Consider the following 19,774-nt stretch of genomic DNA (forward strand, 5'->3'; position numbering starts at 1 on the left):
TACCCAGGTGACCTCGCCCTGTCCACTCCTTTGCCAGCCCCTCCCTTCTCCCACCCCAAGAACCACACACACATAAGAATATAGAATTTTATCTTATTTAGTTAAAAAAAATAATCGTACCACCAAATGAAGAAGTAGCTTTTTTTTTTTTTTTTGGTGAGATGGGAGGAGAAAAAAAAAAGCAATAAGCCCAAAGAAAAAGAACTTTTTATATTCATCTGTATAAACATATCCGCTAAGGCAAACGCAATCCAGGGCCAAGGCTGCTGCACGGGGGTCAGTACCTCCTAATTCCTGCAGATTCTAAGGCCAAAAAAATAAAACCTCTGCAAGTCCAACAGGAGTTGTCTGGACTCTTGGGGCATCTTACTAAAATAAAGAATTATCGAGTTTAAAAAGCAGTGACGCTGTCATGACACGCACAGAAAGTTGCATAACTGTGGCCTCGGTGGCCATTCACTTGTTTGGACTGGGGGACGGGCACAGCTTCACGACACAGCAACGGACAGACACGCACACACACGGACACGCACACACGTGAGCGCACACATGGGGAGCCGCGTAGGGCCTGGCTGGTGGCACAGGCTTGGCCACGGCCCATCTGGGGAGGGGCACGGGGCGGGGGGGCTGGGTTCCCTGTGCACCCTCAGGGGGTGAGTGTGACGGGACAGGTTCCCGTCGCTGGTGCCAAGGCGGTGAACGTCATTCGGGGAAGGATGGCGTGAAAGAGCCCAGCCAGGCCCCCTGCTCCCAACCACCTGGTCCGTGCAAACCACTTAAAGCACTTCTTGGACACCTCCTGGAGAACAGAGGCGTGCTGGTTTCCTTCCCCATGAAGGGGCCAAGCTCTCCTCCCTGCCCCCTCTTCTCCCGGGACCCTCTGGCTGCTGTGGGCCGGTGTGGGGTGAGGGGGCGACCAGGGAGTGGTGTTTCTGCCCCCAGAGCCTTCCCGGCCCATGAGCCATGGCATGGCCGGCAGAATGTGGGCCCGTGAGGTAGATTGGCAGAAATGCCCCCTCACCCTGCCTGGCTGGGGCCCAGAGGGCTGGGGTTTCCATGTCAGCTGGGGGGCAGGGGGGTGGGCCAGGGCCTTGGGTCCCTTGGCTAGGATAGAAGCGCCCCCCCTTGATTCCAGCAGAGAGAGGAGGCAGGGCTGCAGGAACAGGTGCTGGGGCTGGGGAGCCGGGTGCCACTGATCAGCTCTATGGGGCTGTGATTCTTGCCATCTGTCGCTCACCCAGTCTAGGGAGGGGCCCCAGGGCCGTGGGGGCGGTGCAGCCTGCAGGTGAAGGGCAGCTGGCCCCTGGGGTGGGGACGAGGTGGACAGGGGGAGGCGCAGGGAGGAGAGGAGTGTGTGTGTGGAGGGCAGCCCCCCCAGCAGGGCGCGCCCTAGAGCTGGGAGCAGGTGCAGCTGGGGGAGGCAGCGGGCAGCCAGGAGGCGGAGGAGCAGGACTGGCTGGGCAGCTGGTGTCGTGGCCTCAGGAACAGCAGAGGGAGCGGGGAGAGGCCGGGCCGCTCTGGGAGACCCCCTCGACTGGCTTGTTCACAGACATCTGTAGCTTTTTAGCATGGTCCCTTTGGGCAGAGCCGAGGATCAAGCTGGGCCTCCGGTCTGCCCATCTTTGCCACCCTCACCGGCTGGACCGGGCGCCAGGGCTGGGGCCACATGGTGGGGTGCAGCCTCGCTACTTGAAGGTGGACTGCAGCTCCTTGAAGGCTGCTTTCCGCTGCTTCATCTCCTCCGCCTGCTTCTTCCTCTCCTCCTGCTCTGCCTTGATCTCCTCCTCGAAGCGGCTGGACACGTTCATGGCCTGGACCTGGGATGGGGTTGGGTGGGATTCAGGTGGTCAGGACTGGAGGAGGTCTCTCTGGGGTCTCTTCTAGTTCTGCTCTGCCCTCCATCCCACTCCAACCAATGCTCTGCCTCCCACCATCCAGAACCTCGACTCGGCACTTCAGTCACCTCTCTGAGCCTCAGTTCTTCCATTTAGAGCCTGGTAATGATTTAGTCGCCAAGTCGCGTCTGACTCGTGACTCCATAGGCTGTAGCCTGCCAGGCTTCTCTGTTCATGGCATTTCCCAGGCGAGAATACTGGAGTGGGTTGCCATTTTCTCCTCCAGGGAATCTTCCCCCTCCAGGGGTTGAACCTGGGTCTCCTGCACTGCAGGCAGACTGTTTATCAACTGAGCTACCAGGGAAGCCCATATTTAGAGCCTGGTGATTAATAACTGACCTCAAGGTACATGGAGAGGATTACAAGAGATAAGATAAATTCAGTGGCTGTTGCAGAGTGTGGGTCCTGTAACTGGGAGCTTCTGATGCAGCTATTCTTATCCTGTTCCTGTCCTGGGAAGCCCAACTGAACCCGGAAACATCCCATCAATTCTAGAAGCCCAGAAGGAGGTGGGAGGAGGCCTTTAGAAGGAATGTTCTTAGCTAACATGAAGATGGCGAGAAGCAAGAACAGGCAGGAGCCTCAGGGTCCTGACAAGACAGGATCCAGGAACCATACATGTCCCCTCCACCTGAACCTGTGCCATGCCTGGAGTTGGCCTCTGGGGGCCATCACACTCCCTCCAGGCTGGGGCTGGCAGGGCTGGTGTCTCTGAGAGGCCCTGGGAACCAGTGCTATGTTTCTGGGCCTGCTCTGCTGTCTCCCACCTTTTAAAGCCCAGTCCTTTGTGGGTAGTGGGTTTGTGTGCCAGGGCAGGGGCATCTCAAAGTGGTCCTTGTTCCCTCTTCAAGAATACACACCCCTCACCCAGCCCTGGGGGAGAGAAGGGGGAAGCTGGAAAGGATCACAAGCTGGATGGGAGGGGACAGAAGCCAGGAATGACATGGGCCCTGATAGGCGTCAGTTCCCCACCTCTTGTCTGCGGCCTCAGCAGGGACAGGGAGGGGACATGCAGATCCTTCTGCTAACTCAGGGTCCTGGTGGATCCCAGCCACCCCCATCTTCAAGTGGGGTCAGGGCACCCCACAGCCCCCAATTCCTTACCTTGGCCTCAAAGAAGCTCTTGGCCCCCTTGACACCCTCGGTGGACACGTCGATCTCAGAGAGGCGGGCCAGCACGTGCAGCCCGCTGTCCTCTTGCAGCTCCCCGGCTGCTGCCTTGCGGAAAATCAGGAGGAACTGCGGCAGGGAGAACAGAACACTGATGTCATCAGGGAGAGAGTGGGCGGGGCCAGAGCCTGCCCACCCCCGGGCCTGCTACAGGCCTCCCTTGGAAGAGAGGTGCTCGCGGGCCTGGGAGCCAGAGGCCTGGGTTCTCCACTCTCCATGCTCCGTGTTCCTGAACAGGCTGCTGGGCCCCTCCCTCTCTGGGCCTCAGTTGCCCATCTGTAAAATGGGAGGCTAGGTGACCTATCTCCTGTCCACCCCAGGACTGGGGCTCCTGCAGGCTGCTCTGCCCACGCTCAGCTCCCAGCAAAAGCCTCAACTTATCTCTTACCTTTGTCTCCACTGTTCTCCAAACCAGTCCACCTTAAATCCCATTTACTGAGCCCTGAAGGTACATGATTGTGCCCATTTTATAGAAAGAGTAAGCCTCAGCACCGGAAAGTCATGGAGGAAAAGGCTTGAACCCAGGTCCTGAGTCCATACCATTATCGTGTGCTGCCTGCACCGTCCTCCCTGGGCCTCGGCTCCCCCAGGCGCCTGGGCCACCTTTCTCTTGCCTTGCCTCCTCTATGCTTCCAGCTAGCTCTCCAGGGCCCACCTGAGACCTGACTCTCCAGAGGCCACAGCTGGCATTTAACCCTGTGCTGCCCAGGGGGCCAGTGCCATTGCTATCTGGCTTGGAGCCTCGGTTTCCTCCTCCGGCAAACAGGTTCGCTCACGGCTCCCATCTCAGAGTGAGGCTGAGTGAGAGCTGGAGTGTAAAGTCACCTGGCCCAGCGCCTGCTCCTCTTGGACCTGCAGGCCGAGTCCCTGCTCCATCTGCCCCCTCTTCTCCTCAGTCACAGCATCCTATTGTTTCACTCTGTGCATCTCCCCCTCTGCACGCCAGGACCCCTGGAGCACAGGGTCTTTCTGGAGCCCACATGGGGTCAGGGACACAGGACTTCCCTGATAGTACAGTGGATGGGGAGTCTGCCTGCCAAAGCGGGGCACATGGGTTCAATCCCTGGTCCAGGCAGTGGGGCAAACAGCCTGTGGGCCACAACCACCGAGTATGCACTCTAGAGCCCATGAGCCGCAGCCACTGGGTCTGTGAGCTGCAACTACCGAGGCTCGTGCACCTAGAGCCCATGCTCTGCATCAGGAGAAGCCACTGCAACGAAAGCCTCAGCGCTGCAACCAGAGAGCAGCTCTCTGCAAGCAGAGGAAAGCTCGCGCAGCAATGAAGACCCGACACAGACATAAATGAAAATCAGTCAGTCAATCAGTGAAATAAGTGCTCACTACATGAAGGAATGGATGGACCTTCTTCTCACTTAGGCATCTCAGAATCTCCCTGGGGACCTGTTCTACGATCTGCTGAAACCTCATTCAGCCAACAAACAGCCATTCAACAGTGGCTGTTCAAGGACAAGTAGCTCAGTGACAAAGCGGGGGTGAGTCTCTCCCCACCACCAAGCCCCCAACAGTGTTGCCCCCCACGGGGAGTAGGAAGCTTACCTCCCGGAAGCTGAGCTTGCTGTCAAAGTCCTCATCTACCTCCTTGATCATATTTTTCAGGCCCAGGTGGGTCTGGGGGGCTCCAAGTTTCTCCATCATGAGCTTTAGCTCCATCAGGTCAATGAAACCATCCCGGCCAGCATCGTACCTGTGGGTGCAAAGAGAGGCCTTAGGACATCCTGACACTTCATACCTCACCAGCCAGAGTGGTGATAAGCCAGAGTGCAAGGAGCCTAGGAACTCAAAAGTCACCTCCTAGCGAGGAACTCAGCCAAGGCTGATTTGTGGTCCAGTGACTGCTTGGTTACCTCTGATGATGGGGAGCTCACCACATGGCCCAGCAGCCTCCTACACGTTGAACAGTGCCAACTTTTGGCCAAACCTGCTACACAGGAAAGCTGAAAACCACAGCCCCTATCTACTGAATGAGACATGACAAGCATGTAGGAAGAATTCACAATATCATATGGGGTATGGACTGGGAGGGTGGGCCCTGATGTAAGAACTCACTGACCATCCTTAGGCACCTCCACAGGCCCTCGAGGGACATCTTGGCTCCATATCTCCCCCTTTCCCTGTCCTCACCCAGGAGGGAGGCAGAAGGAACCACATGTCTAAGGGTAGGGGCCAGGGCTCACAGGAGGGAGGGGACACTTTGAGTTTTCTGGAATGTGGCCTGGGGTGTGTTCAGGGAACAGCTTGCACAGGGGACCTGCAGGGGGGTACAGTGGTGGCTGGAAAGGCCTGGAACAATGATTAGGTGATGACTGTGTCTCTGCCCTGCACATTCCGGGTCTCTCTTTCCTACCACTCATGGCCTGGCAGAGAGACAGACAGGGTGAGGGGCAGAGTCTAAACAGCTTGCTTGACCGGCTTCCTTGTGGTAAGAGCTTGGGTCAGAGCTGCCCTCCGGCCCGTCCCCTGGCAGGGGAGGTGCTTGCTGCTGGTGCTGGGAGCACACAGCCTGGCGGATGTGGGCGCTGTTCCCACAGCCCAGCCAGGCCCTCTTATCGTCAGCCAAGCAACTGCCCTGATTGCCTCCTGGTGGGTGGGGGAGGGTTGGCCAAGTGGGCCTCCTGAGCCTAAAGACCCTTGTGCAGTCCTCAAGGCCTCACGATGGCTGAGTGACAGTGCTGCCGATGGTCATATGACACAGAGGGGCTGAGCTCCAGAAACTTTCTGCAGACTTGGGAGTTTCTACATGAACACTCATCTCATTTCTGTCCCCTCTTCAAGGGCTCCCCAATTCCCTCCCCCGCAGGTATACTTCACACAACTATGGACATCTGATAGCAACCAGCTTTTGAAATCTTATATTTGTGCTGGGAAATTTACCTACTTCATTTTACTTAATCCCTTTCATTTAAAACGAAGGCTCAGAGAGGTGAAGTGAGCTGCCCAAGGTCACACAGCAGTAGAGGAAGGAGCTGGGCTTCTATCCCATGTCTGGAGGGCTCACAGACTTGCCCACTTGCTGGGCCCAGCCCCTCTCCACACGTCCTGGGGCTGCCAGCAGAACAGAGGAGCGCTGAACAGAGCATTTGTGCGAGGGGTATAAATAGTTCACGAGCAAGTGAGTCAGTGGTTGGAAGTGACGCAGCACAGGGAAGACAGGTCTCTGGGAACCCTGCAGGAAACAAAGGGTCCTGAGGCCTCTTCCACGACCATGGGGAGGGGCGGCTGGAGTTCGGGCAGTGGCCACAGCCAAGGTGGGAGCAGATAACAGAGAGGATGCAGGGGAGGACTGTGGGACTTGAGAAGGTCAGGAAGACGAACGATCCTGTGGTCCAGACTCCACTTAGAGCTGGAGGGACCCTGTGGGGGGCACAGTGGAGCCCCCTCATCTTCCATCTTTGGAGTCTGTATGCCAGCTGGTAACAGGTGCGGTGGCTGCTCCTTGAGCCTTGGTGACCTGTACTGGAGCAGCCCAGGAGGGGAGCAGCCCACTGACAGAGGAGCCAGTCTTTCCAGGGTCAGTCATACAGATGCCCCTCCTCAGTGTCCCTGAGGAAAACAAAGGCCTGGCCTCTTTCTGAACTTGGGCTCCAGTGACGTTCGGCGATGACATGTCAGGGCTGGAGCAGACGGCCTGGGTTCTAGGAGACTGTGCCAGTGAGCCTCCCGCAGAGACCAAGAACCCCTGGTATGATGGTGACCCTTTCGTAGGGTCACTGTGGGGACTAAAGGGGCTCATACGTGACAAGCACTTAGCACAGCTCTGGCTCCAGAAACGGCAGCTACCAGCACTATCCTGAGACTTGGTTACTTTTATGAAGCTCCTACTATGTGCCAGGCAGTTTCTCTCCACAACCTCTATGCTCAGCAATCCTGGGAGGTCAGTTATGGCCCCACGGGACTGATTAGAGAACAGGGACTATAAAGGTCTGGGTACTCGCCAGGGGTCCAGCCCCCCATCCCTGTGCTTCCCACACTTGACTCTCTCTACCGCTCCACTAGCCTCTCCTGAGTCTCAGCTTTATTTATTGCTCAAGGGTTTCTCCTGCAGCCAGGGGTGGCTCAGTTTCAGAGGAAGTGCAGATAAAGTGTCCACACTTGGACAGAAACGAGGGCTCTGGATCTTGGTCTCTGGCAGCTCCCAGGCCTGTCTGGGCTGCAGCTCAAACCGCGCCTGAACCGCTGTCTGCGTCAATCAAGCATCAATCAATTACCGGGTCTGGGCTCCTGCCCCCAGGGGGACAGTGCTGGCCACAGTGCCGGATGATCAGCCACCAAGAGGAGATGACAGAGAGCAGGGAGAAGCAGGTGCTGGGGTGGGAGGTGGGGCCCCAGAGGTGGCAACACTGGAAACAGCTCCCCTCCCCGGGGGGTGTGGACATCCACCGCGTGCCCTGGGCTCTGATGTGGGCGGGCTCTGGGTCATTGGATCAGCTAGATTCTTCCTAGGTAAACCCTGGAGGTTTGTGCTCACAGCATCTCTGCTGAGACTGACCCGAGTCCAAACCCCAGCTCTGCCATCTGCGGGCTAGGTGACCCTGTTCAAGTCACATGACACCAGGCGCCTCAATTTCCCCATTTACACCATGGAGATCAGACCCATCTCAGGCTCAAGGCAAGGGTTAAGACAGGATCCATAAAGACTCTGAGCACAGAGGCTGGCCCACAATAAGTACTTAATTAATACACACTAATTACAGTACCACTGCTGAATTATTATTATTGTTAACATCTATAGTTAAGATTTGAGAGTAAAGGAGACTATGGATATATAAAATAGGCTTTCCAGGTGTTGCAGTTAGTAAGGAACTTGCCTGCCAATGCAAGAGACATGGGTTCAATCCCTGGGTTGGGAAAGTCCCCTAGAATAGGAAGTGGCAACCCACTCCAGTATTCTTATCTGGAAAATCCCATGGACAGAAGAGCCTGCTGGGCTACTGTCCATGGTGTCACAAAGAGTTGGACATGACTAAGCCCATACTGAAGCTGAAGGTCCAATACTTTGGCCACCTGATTGAAGAGTCGATTCATTAGAAAAGGCCCTGACACTGGGAAAGATTGAAGGTAGGAGGAGAAGGGGACAACAGAGGACGAGATGGTTGGAAGGCATCACCAACTCAATGGACATGAGTTTGAGCAAGCTCTGGGAGATGGTAAAGGACAGGGAAGCCTGGCGTGCTGCAGTCCATGGGGTCGCAAAGAATCGAACACGACTGAGTGACCAAGCAACAACAAAGCCCGCACACGTACGCACACACAGATATAAAACACCTAGTACATAATATGTGCCTAAAACCTGCTAATTTGATTATAACAGCTCTATTGAGAACTTTTAATGTGCCAGATACTAGTTAAGTACTTTGTACATATAAAAGTAGTGATAATAATAGTGGTAAAAATTACTATTTCTCCCCCAGTCCTGATTGTGTATGGCTGGGAGGAAATGCTTGCTGTAGACTGGCCTGGAGCTAGGGAGTGGACAAGATGAATGAGGGGTCCCACGAGCATCTCCCCTGAAGGTCCAACTACTTCCATCCCCAACCCCCATTAGGCTGGATTCAGAGACCCTGCCACTTGGGGAGGTGGAGAGATATAATCTTTTGCTCTCTCACTGGGCAGAGAGAGAGAGAAGCCCCAGTCCTAGGTTACCCTCCAGTTCCTCCTCGGACAGAGAGGGAAGTGAGAAAGGGGGAGACGGTCACTGTGCCACCAGCAGGAGGATGCCTGGCAACCCAGGAGAGAATGGTGTTAGTCGGATGCTAGGGAACAGGCATACCCTTGGCTGGGGAGACCCTCTCTTCCAACAGCCCTTTTCCTAAGCTGGAGCTGAGGCTACAGGTAGCTCAGAGGATCCAGGCAAAGACTCTGTACACAAGATCTGTCTGGATGCCTGGTTTACCCGCTTCATGTCATGTAGGGGAATTGGGGCCCAGCGTGGGTAGCAAGCAGCCCAGAGTCACACAGCTAGAGATCAGCAAGATTCCAAAAGCTGTAAACTTTCCTCCCTCTCTGCCAGCCTGCTTCCCTCTTCTTCGTGGTCCCATGAGAGGTCCTGAATTCTCAAGCCTGCAGGGCTGAGAGCAGAGGCTTGGGACCTGCCTGGGAGGACTGACAACAAAGCTCCTGGGCTGGGAGCTCAGCACTCTCCTCCAGCACTGGAGGGAGGCTGCTGCACCTGGCACTGTGCCCACATTCCTACCTCCCTCCCCCTGAACAGTTCTCCACAGGGAGGGCTCAGCTGCCGCTGCCCCCGGATGCTGGTGACAAAATCCCCTCCCATCTGTCCTTGAAAGTGGAGCAGCGGCCACCACCCGGGCAGACTTTGCCCCTTTGGGCTGCAGGGCCCTCTTGGCGATTGCTCCTCCCCCGCTGGTTCTGATAACCTGGAGTTATGGGGCTGAGCAGCGGCTGGCTCTGATAGTGTGCAGGGCCTACCCCTATTTCATAACAATATTATCATTAGTGGCTCCTCTTGGCTGAGCACGTACGTGGCAGGCACTACCCCAAGTGCTTTGTGTCAGATCCTCTCAAGAACTCGGTGCTGCTGCTGCTGCTAAGTCACTTCAGTCGTGTCCAACTGTGTGACCCCATAGACGCCGTCCCTGGGATTCTCCAGGCAAGAACACTGGAGTGGGTTGCCATTTCCTTTTCCAAAGAGCTTGGTGAAGCAGGCATAAACATCCCCATACAGCAGACGAGCAGACTGAGGCTCAGGGAGGAAGTGACTTGGCCAAGATCATAGCTAACAAGGACATACCTGACTATCAGAACCCTGGCCTGAGGAAAAACATGTGCTTTTAACTACTATGCTGTGTTCTGATGCCTATAGACCTTGTAACAAAAACTTAGGCTGGGAGGGATACTGGAGGCCACCCCACTGAGCATTCGTGAGGGTCAGATCCCCTATTGCAGCTTTCCTGCTTGAATAGCTCTGAGGATGGGAAGCTCACTGCTTCACTAAAACAGCCCATTTTGGCTTTGTAACTCTATTAGAAAGTTGCTCTTTCGAATATGACCCTCCCCATTGGCCAGCTGTGCTGTACAGTCTGATGGCAGAGTGAGGAGCCATCAGTCACTGCACAGGGGGAGAGGGCAATGGCCTGGGAGCATAGGGGACCCCAGTTCTCTCCCTTCTGGTTCCCATCCCTTCCCAGGCCTTTTCTGGTGGTCTCTCTGCCCATGGGGATTGTCAGGAGGACAGATAGAGTGGTGTTTATGGACCACTGAGCCCCCAGGCCCACCTGACTTTGGCCCCAGTATTCACAGACCTGGTCTTCTCCCATCCTGTCTGGGGAGGCCTCAGTGGCTCCTAGGCCTCTACTCTTTGTCCTGAAATGGGAAGGTAGGAAAGTTCTAGACACCAGGGAAATTCTGGCCTTGCTACTTGTTACAGCTGGGTTGGCCCGGCCCGCCTCCTGGTACAGGCAGACACCCACAGGCTTGGTGATGACAGTTCGGTAGTGCCCATCCGCTCCTACACTCCCCCACCCCCAGACTGCCTGACTCGGGTGGGGAAAGCCCAGTCACTCACCACTTCCTCCAGCCCTATCTTTAGAGTCTGACACTCGATCTGTTGCCCTGTGTCAGCGAAGGAGAGGGTGTGTGAGTGTGTATGGGTGAATGTGTGGCCAGGGTGGAGCTGATGCTTCCCCTGTGGCTTCCCAGGGAGTCCAAGGATCAAGTGGGTGCCCCCCCTGACTGATGGCAACCTGCTGGGGGCTGTCAGGGCTCAGGACACCCTAAACTCGGGTTTAAGCATCTCTCACTGAGCCCCACCCTGGGAGGACAGCTCCCTCCACTGGTAGCAATAGCCGTGGGTCTCCCCGCAGCCTTCTCTTAATAATAATTATTATTATAACAGTGATTGCAAAGGACATATACCGAATGTCTAATATAACCCAGTGTTTATTACTTAACTTAATCTTCCCTCTTGTTATTGCCTCACTCCTTAGACTCAGGAACAGGGCAGGGAGACGGTTATGGAGCGGCCCAGTGCTTCTTAAACCTTAAAGTGCATACCTGGTCAGTCTTACTAAAATGCAGACTCTGATCCAGTAGGCCTGGGGTGGAGCCTGAGCGTCTGGATTTCTAACAAGCTGATGAGGATATGCTCCTAATAGGGTCCCATGGGAGCAAAGGACTTGGAGTCAGAAGGATCAAGTTCAAATCCTGTCTCTGCTCCTCAGTCATAGAAACCTGAGACTCAGTCTTCTTATCTGTGAAATGGGTGATGACCATCTTACAGGACGTTGAGAAAGAATTAAACAAGAGGTAAAGTTCCTGGAATGGAGCAGCCCCAGAGGTCCTCTCTCTCCACACAGCTCAGGAGTCCCCAGGCCTGGCTCTGTCTGGTTGCACCTTTCTGGCCTAGAACCCTCACTTCTCTAGAGTCCTAAAAAAGCGAAAATCAGCCAAGGAGAAGACTGCTGGACAGACAGAGGGACCTCAGTTGCTGGAGGGGATGGGGTTGGCTTTGCAAGGCCTGGTCTCCTAGAGCTGAAGCTAGGCCTGAACCCAGAGGCACAGACAGAAGGCAGGAAGGCACAAACCAAAAGGGAACCGAAAGTCCCAGGGGGTTGGGAGAGGAGAGGTGACTCAGAATCAGAAGGGAAGTAGGAGAGCAGAGGACAGGCCCGAGGCCAGAAAATCCTCCCTCCCCAGAAAGCCAGGCTCCCGGCTGCTGTAGGTGCAGGACCCAACCTCTGAACCCCCAGAGGGTTCCCCCTCCCTGTCCCCCAGACACAAACCCCGCCCTCACTTGGCCTTGGGAGCTCCCTGTAGGCAGACCTGGTTCTAATCCTGCCCTGGCCACTTATTATAACCTTGGGCCTTGCTTTCCTCATCTGGAAAATGGGGAGAATGACAGCACCCACCTCACTGGGCTGGTCTGAGGATTCAATTCAGTTCCTGAAATAATACACTGGGCTCCATGGGCCTGGTGGCTCCATTTAACAAGGAGAGGGCGTGGAGGCAGGGGGCTGGCTATGGAGGGCTGACATCATGGCATCCTTCAAGAGAACTTTCAGTACTCCTCGTAGAAATAAAGAAACAGAACCTGACATTTCTAGCCCTGGGGGTCCATCCTCTCTCACTCCTAAAGACCCCTCTATGCCATTGCTCTTCATGAGACTATAAGCTTCTTGAACAGAAATTTTATTTTTCCCTTAATTCTCTGGAACTTGCATACAGAAACTTAACAAAAGATGATCAAAGGAGTGAACCCTACATTTTTCAAAAATGTCACCTATGTTTTTAATAGCCCACCAGCCAGACATGATGGTGGACTCTTTACAAAGGCTCAAGAGTTTTTTTTGTTTTTGGCCACACTATGCAGCTTCCAGATCTTGGTTCCTGGGCCAGGGACTGAACCCAGGCCCTTGGCAGTGAAAGTGCAGAGTCCTAACCACTGGACCACCAGGGAGTTCCCCAGGACTTTCTCAACTTAATCCTCAGGACTTTCCCAAGCAGGTTCTTTAGCCCCAGGGGAAATAGACTCTGAGCACCCACCTGCTGGGCAATGGCACGTGGGAGCCAACTAGAGTCCTAGTTTTGTGTCATCCCCGGGCTGCTGGGTGCTCTTCCCTTTTTTCTGCCACCTGCCTTCCACGTAATTAAGTGATAATGAATTCGATTCCCCATTTTTGTTATTTCTCAAAGCCATATGTAGCTGTCAATCAAAGCTTCTGTTCTGCAGGAGGGAAAGAAGGTTCTCATGCTGAGGCCCGTCACTTGGGCCCAAAGCAAGACGGCTGTTGCCAGCCTGGCAGGCTGGGCAGCTCTGTGGGGGGTAAGTGGAGGCAGCCAGTGGCTTTTTGGAGCCATCTCTGCTCCAGCCACCACTGCCAGGGCTGGGACGGTAGTGACAGGAACTTGGTGAGGACTTATTCTATGCCAAGACCAGGGTTAAACACTTCATAACAACCCTGGGAGGTGGGGGCTATTGTTCTCCCTGTTCTAGGGTGAGAAAGTGAGGCTCAGAAGGGTTTCTGTGTCTTGCCCTAGGGCTCACAGCTGGGATTCCAACCCAGCCTAAGTAAGTGAAGTCACTCAGTCTTTGCGACTCTTTGTGACCCCATGGACTGTAGCCTACCAGGCTCCTCTATCCATGGGGTTTTCCAGGCAAGAGTACTGGAGTGGGTTGCCATTTCCTTCTCCAGGGGATCTTCCTGACTCAGGGATTGAACCCGGGTCTCCCGCATTGCAGGCAGATGCTTTACCCTCTGAGCCAGGGTAGCACACTCCAAAGGCCCAGCCATTAACCACTGCACCAGACGGTCTCCCAGAAAGGACAAGGGGGCTGTGCTGGGGGGTACGGGGGTGGTGCTGTGAGCTGCAAAAGCCTGAGGAGACACCAGGGAGGTGGAGCAGATGGAGGGGAGGGAAGGGTGGGAAGAAGAGAGGGGCACTGGCTGTTCTGACGCAAGGGGTCATGAGATGAAGTGGCTAGGGACGAGGCTGGGCCGGGCAGGGAACTAGGGCATCTTCCTCGGATTCCATAGCAGGTTCAGAATTACATGGCTGCCTGCCTCTCTGGCAGGTCTCAGCTTACAAAACCCCACAGAGCCCCAGACAACAGCCCCAGGCTGTTGCCAGCCCAGAGGTGGCTGCCTTGAGGCCCTCTGGGGCCACACCCTGCCCCTTGCCTGGAGGTCTCCAGCATTAGTCACTCAGTCTGACTCTTTGCTACCCTAGACCCTGTGGACTGTAGCCCGTCAGGCTCCTCTGTCCATGGAATTCTCCAGGCAAGAATACTGGAGTGCGTTGCCCTTTCCTTCTCCAGGGAGGCCTTCTTCCCGACCCAGGCAGGACCCTAAATGAATGAGCAGACAGAGGAGGGGAGAGGGTGGAGTTAGAGGTGATGGGAGGAGCCTGAGGGAGCAAGGGGAGGAAGGACTGAGAGTCAGGTGCCTCCAGGTGCCTGGCACTGTGCCAGAGCTCTGTGTGCATCACCTGCCTACAGCCCCTCCCTGAGAAGCAGGGACCACTGTCCCCATTGCATAGATAAGGATGCTCCGGTTCAGTCATTGAACATCTCCGCATGAAAGTCACTACGCCTTCCTGGGCCTCAGTTTTCTCTTCTGTAAAATGGGGAGAAGGGTTGATGACAACCCCCCAAGGTCTCTCCCAGATGGAAACTACCAGGAGTGTAAGGTCAGTGATAGTAGAGAGCCTGTCCATCTTCCCTCTGCCCGCTTTCTTCTCCCTCCATCTCCACCCTGAGGAAGAATCTGCTAATGACCACTGAATGGACGAACCAGAAGACCCCAGAAGGCACTTCTGTCATCCAGACAGCTCAGGATTGCTCAGACATAAGGAGGTCACTGCTGAATCATCTTTGAGAATCATCTGTCATTGTGCTCCTTTTACAGATGGGAAGACTGAGGCCAGGGCAAGGGCAGGCATACTAGGTAATTCAATAGCAAAGCCCTGCTTCCTATCTCCTGACCTCCAAGGCAAGTCCAGCTCCCAGTTCCCTCTGCCTTCTCCTGTCTCTTGCACTCTGATCTGGGGGACGGTTTCCCAGGAGGCCTGGGCTCCCCTCCCCTCTGCCATGGGGGCTGCAGATCAGGGTGGAAGTCTCTCGGCAAAGCCCTGGCTGTGATCCTCCAGCCCTGCTTGGACCCAGGAGGCTGCAGCCCCTCTTGGATGGCAGAAGCAGAACGGGGGTTTTGTCTTCCATGAGAGCCTGTCTGTTGGCTGTTCACAGCCGGGACTCGGCTGGGCTGGGCTCGGCTGGCACAGTGAAGCCTTGTTTCCTTGAATACAAAATCTGCCGCCTTCCCTCCTCCTCTCCAGGGCCCCCCGGTGGGCAGCACTTCCTTCCCTAGAAGTCCAGCTCCCTGGCCCCTTCCTGCCCCCGTACCACATCCCTGCCAAGCAGCACCCCATCAAGCAGCAGTGGTGCCAAGAGGGGGCTCCAGGGGTTCAGCTCCACTCAATTTTCACCAAAGTATCCCTCGTCAAACTCATACAAAAAACAGCCTCCATAAAAACGTGAGGTTGTTCTGCAAATGCAGGTTCACGATCACTCCCTAAGCCACGTGCTCCTTCTAACCAAGCTGCAGCTTCCCATTTAGTGACAGTGTTAGTCGCTTTGTCATGTCCGACTCTTTGTGACCCCACTGACTGTAGCCCACCAGGCTCCTCTGTTTATGGGATTCTCCAGGCAAGAATATTGGAGTGGGTTGCCGGGCTCTTCTCCAGGGGATCTTCCCAAGGATCAAACCCAAGTCTCCTGCATTGCAGGCAGATTCTTTACTGTCTGAGCCACCAGGGAAGCAATCCCAAGTCCCTGCTCATTTGGTGTGTCTGGGTTCTCCAAACTGTTCCTTCTTTTTATTTTTCATGGGGGTAGAAGGGATGTCATGGAAGCCCAAGAGAAGGAGGTGGTGGGTCCATGTGGGGGAAAATCAGCCATGAATATGGAAGGGGTGCTGGGTGTCCCTTTGTGGAGGCAGACATCTGTGATGGGAAACCCAGGAGGGAAGAACATGAGTTCTGGAGTCACAGACCTGGGTTTAGAGCCTGACTCCATCATTTTCTAGCTGTGTGTTCTTGGCAAGTTACTTCACTTCTCTGCGCCCAGACGGCCCAACTGTGCCACAGTGGTGATGACGGTTCTATGTCATGGGGTGCTGGGAGGAATGGAGGAGCGCCTTAGTCCTTGGGCGCTGTGAATACAGGGGTCAAGCAGCTGAATAATCTCTCCTATACTTGCCTGTGGCAGGTGGGAGGGGGGCAGCAAAGTCTACAAGGAAGTTGCCCTCTATTAGGTCTGGAATCCTGGAACTCCTACACTTCTGATAAGGCCAGTTTTGATTAGGAAAAAACTTGAGAAGAACTCCTAAACCAAGACCCTGGAGGCAAAGGAGCAGGCTCCTCAGGGACCAGGGGTGTCCGTGCAGAGGCCTGGGGTGGGGTTAAGGACTCAGTTCTGCCCCAGGCTGACCCTCGGAAAAAATTATGGGGTTCCCAGCCATCCAGGTCTGAGAACCAAAAAACCTCTTCCCTACAATAAGGGTCAAATGCAGAAGCAGCAGCCGCAGCAAGCAGTGAGAAGTGGGAAAGAGCCTTTCTCAAGCTGGGGGGTTGCAAAACACCCTGGGCTTCCTGCTTGCCGCTGGGTCACACTGCCCCAGCCTGCCCCCACCTCCTGCCCTAGCCAAGGTGGCTGCCTGACTTCCTCACCTAAGACTTGACCTCAGGACTAGTCTACCTTTTTGGATCCATTTCCAGACCTATTCCAGATCACACCCCCGGGGCTGTTTTGCCCGCTAGGGGCAGGGGCAATTGGCTACAGGAGGTGGGTGGGGAAGAGTATCAAAGGGAGGGGGGTTGAGCACCTTCACGGCCCCCACCCCCACCAGCCCCCACACTGCTGGGGGGCAGTGCATCTGACTATCTCAGTCCCAAGAGGGTGAACCCATGGGTGGACCCGAAGGGCATCAGGAAGTTTTTCTCTCCAGTCACTAAAGAGATTTAAAGTTTTTTTGTTGGGGGAAGGGTAAGTCCATAGGCCTGAAAGTACCTGTCCAACCTGCTGAGGCCATGGGGTGTGGAAAAAGGGATGGAGGAAGGGCTGAGGTGAGAGCCACCAGCCAAGTCAGATAGGAGGTGACCCTCTGCGGGGAGGGCAGAGGTCACGCAGTGGGGGAAGAGGGGAAAGGAGAGATGGGGCCTTCTGACAGAAAGCAGGGGGCCAGTGACTGCAAAGCTTCAGGGCGTAGTGGGTGGTGAAGGCAAGAGGAAGGGGGTCGCTGTCTGGAGAGGGAGGAGGGGGACAGTCCTGACCGGACTATTGGTGGTGGGGTTTGTACAGACCTGCGGAGTAGAGGGCAGGGAGGAAGGGGTCCCTCCCTAGGGAGATCACCTGAGGGTCAAGGGTTGGGGTCCTGGCTAAAGGAGAGGATGGGGGTAGAGTTGAGAGGGACTGCAGGGTCTCTGACACAGTTTGCTGGTAGATGCTGAATAAGTGCAGGGAAAGTGGGGGAGGGGTCTCGGCCCAGAACCCACGTTGAGGGGGATGTGAGATAAGCGGAAGAATTGAAAAAACCCCAGCCAGGGAAAGGAACGGTCACCTTTGTTGAGGCGCTAGAGGGTGGGGTGGGTGTTTCTGACCCGCGTTTGGGGTGGGGGTTGGTTGGGAATTCAAGTAGCTTAGGAGGAGGAGGAGGAGGCCGAGGCCACGGGGCCCCCAGTCTCGTGGTGCGCGGGTGTGGAGAAGCATCTCTAACAAGACAGGGGTCCTAGGCCAGAGATCCGAGCTCTCCAGACCCACGCACATGGTAGCAGTGGGGGCTCGCGCTTCTCTAGAAGGAGCCGCGGGGTCCCCCACTCCGTATGCGGGCGGGTAGGGTACCGGGGGCAGCGTCACCGTGAGAAGGGGTCGCGTGCCAGGGGCCGCGGGTCCCCAGACCCATAAGCGTGGTGGGGAGGAGGTCCCGAAGCCTCGTGACTATCTGGAAGGGATCTGGGGTCCTCGCCCCTGATGTGTCAGGGATCGGGGAGCTCGGCTGGCCGCATGGGTCCCGGGACCGCGCGAGGTCTCAGGAGCCGAGGGCGGCTCGCGGGGTGGGTGGGGAACAGGGTCGAGCGGGCACTCACTCCTTGAACATCTTCTCCATATCCTTGATCTGCTTCCTGGAGAACTCCTTGAACTCAGTGTAGGGGTTGAAGACGCGGCGGCTGGGTGACTGGGGCTCGCCGATGCCCTGGTTGAGGTCGGCGCGCCGCAGCAGCTTGGCGCTCAGCTCTTCGTCCGCGCTGCCCAGCGCCTCGGCCGTCTCGTCGGGCGCTCCAGCTGCCGCCGCCGCCGCCGCCGCCGCCCCGTTCAGCCCGGGCTCCGGGGCCTCGCCGCCGCCCTCGCCCTCCATCTGCAGCCGCCGGCTCAGCTTGCTGGCCAGCTCGTCCGTGGCCATGGTGGCCCGCGCGGCGCTCGCCTCGGCCCGGCGTCTGCTCGTCGCGCGCCCGCACCGCCTCTGGCCGCGCTCTTCCTCTTCCTGACACTCCCCACCGCCAGGCACCGCCCCCGAAGGTGGGACTTGCGCCCCTCTCGGGGCCCGCCCGCTCCCGCCCCTGATCTCGGCCCAGCGCAGCCCGCGCCTGCTCCGGCTCGGTAGCAGCGGCTCAAGAGTGTCGGGAGCGCCGGGCCCGCCACCATACCCACCCCGCCCCCATCAGGTTGGGGGACGCCGTGGAAACCCATCCCCCGCTCTCCGTCCTCACTGTGCCAACTGAGGGGGAGAGGTCAGGCCATCGAGGCGGGAAGGAAGTGGGGGGTCCTTCCCTGCAGTTTGGGCGTGGGTCTGGGACTCAGGGGGGCGCCGCCCCCAACCCCTTCTCTGGAATCCCCACGCCGTGAGGTCGTAATCTCGTGTCCGCGTGACACCCTGTCGGTTGCCATGGAGACCACTCGAGGTTACACACTGGCCCTCTCCATGAGGGTTGCGGGGCTAATGAAGAAGGTGGAGTGCAGGATACCCTATGTAGATGTACCCGCAGGTGGAGCCGCCGCATCTTTTGGAAAGGGAAGGGCCAGCAGCTGCGAGGGAGATGGCGCTGGGCCTCAGTCTTGAGAGGTCCTCGGCGACACGGGGAGAGAGCAAGGGAGAAGGGCCTGGTCCTCTCCCCGCGGGTCAGCACATAACATGAATGACTTGGCAGAATAGCTACCGGGCCATGCGGTCGTCTGTGACTATTTTAGGGGAGCTGACAGGGAGATCTTGATGTTGCCATTTCAGTGGGGACCCCAGAGAAGAGGTGTCCTCTCCCAAGGCTCAATGGATGGGGTGTCAGGAAGAAGCCAGAGAGAATTTCTCTCTGTGGCCTGGTCTGTCACCTTAAAACTGAAGAGTTGTGGACTTCCAGCATCAGGACTCCTGCAGGGGAGGAGAGGGGCTGATTGATAATACCAGTTTCCAGACTCCAATCCAGAAAAACAAATCTTATCTCTGGAGTGGGATCCAGAAATCTACATTTTAACAGACACCCAGGGGCGTTTGGCTACATGAAGTTTGAGGATCACTACTGTGCTTTGTGCTTATTCTCTAAGATGTTAGGATGATTCTCAAGACTCTGCAGAAACAGCTTCCCCCAGAGAAGAGATGGGCTTAGGGCTTAAAAAAACCAGTGCTCTGGAAACAGAGAGCATTTGAGAATGCAAAACCAGCGAGCTGTTACAGACTGATTCCCAAAGAACAGATCCTCAGTTGATATTTGTCGATTTCCCACAGTTTAAGAATGTTGCTGGGACTCCCCTGGCGGTCCAGTGGTGAAGACTCTGCACTTCCAATGTATGCATTCATTCCTGATCAGGGAGCTAAGACCCCACATGCCTCTGGGGCAAAAAAACCAAAACAGAAAACAGAAGCAGTGTTGTAACAAATTCAGTGACTTAAAAAACATGATTTCCTTAAAAAAAAAAAGGATATTGCTAGAATTAATTTTGGGGGGCTCCAAAATCACTGTAGATGGTGACTGCAGCCACGAAATGAAAAGACATTTGCTCCTTGGAAGAAAAGCTATGGCCAACCTAGACAGCATATTAAAAAGCAGAGATGTTACTTTGCCAACAAAGGTCCGTCTAGTCAAAGCTATGGTTTTTCCAGTAGTCATGTATGGATGTGAGAGTTGGACTATAAAGAAAGCTGAGCACCGAAGAATTGATGCTTTTGAACTATGGTGTTGGAGAAGACTCT

The 19,774-nt window shown here is 55.8% G+C and overlaps 1 protein-coding gene across 1 annotated transcript; it reads right to left on the bottom strand.

Moving 5' to 3' along the window:
• Positions 1 to 81: 81 nt before the first annotated feature.
• On the bottom strand, positions 82 to 18,033 carry EFHD2 (EF-hand domain family member D2). The gene is made up of 4 exons (XM_052653540.1): positions 17,682 to 18,033; positions 4,623 to 4,770; positions 3,000 to 3,134; positions 82 to 1,817 (listed from the first exon to the last, which is right to left on the bottom strand). The coding sequence occupies exons 1-4, from the start codon at positions 17,993 to 17,995 to the stop codon at positions 1,686 to 1,688; spliced, it is 729 nt and encodes a 242-aa protein (XP_052509500.1). The 5' UTR covers positions 17,996 to 18,033; the 3' UTR covers positions 82 to 1,685.
• Positions 18,034 to 19,774: the final 1,741 nt, after the last annotated feature.

The sequence above is a fragment of the Budorcas taxicolor genome, chromosome 16 (assembly GCF_023091745.1).
Source record: "Budorcas taxicolor isolate Tak-1 chromosome 16, Takin1.1, whole genome shotgun sequence".
In the NCBI taxonomy this organism is placed as follows: domain Eukaryota; kingdom Metazoa; phylum Chordata; class Mammalia; order Artiodactyla; family Bovidae; genus Budorcas; species Budorcas taxicolor.

Bases quoted from the DNA above. Each gene is read 5' to 3' on its own strand.
- EFHD2 (XM_052653540.1), bottom strand. From the start codon at position 17,995: ATGGCCACGGACGAGCTGGCCAGCAAGCTGAGCCGGCGGCTGCAGATG. The intron at 4,771-17,681 runs GTGAGTGCCCGC...TTGCACCCACAG, and splicing joins ATGGAGAAGATGTTCAAGGA to GTACGATGCTGGCCGGGATG. The intron at 3,135-4,622 runs GTAAGCTTCCTA...TCCCTGCCGCAG, and splicing joins GCAAGCTCAGCTTCCGGGAG to TTCCTCCTGATTTTCCGCAA.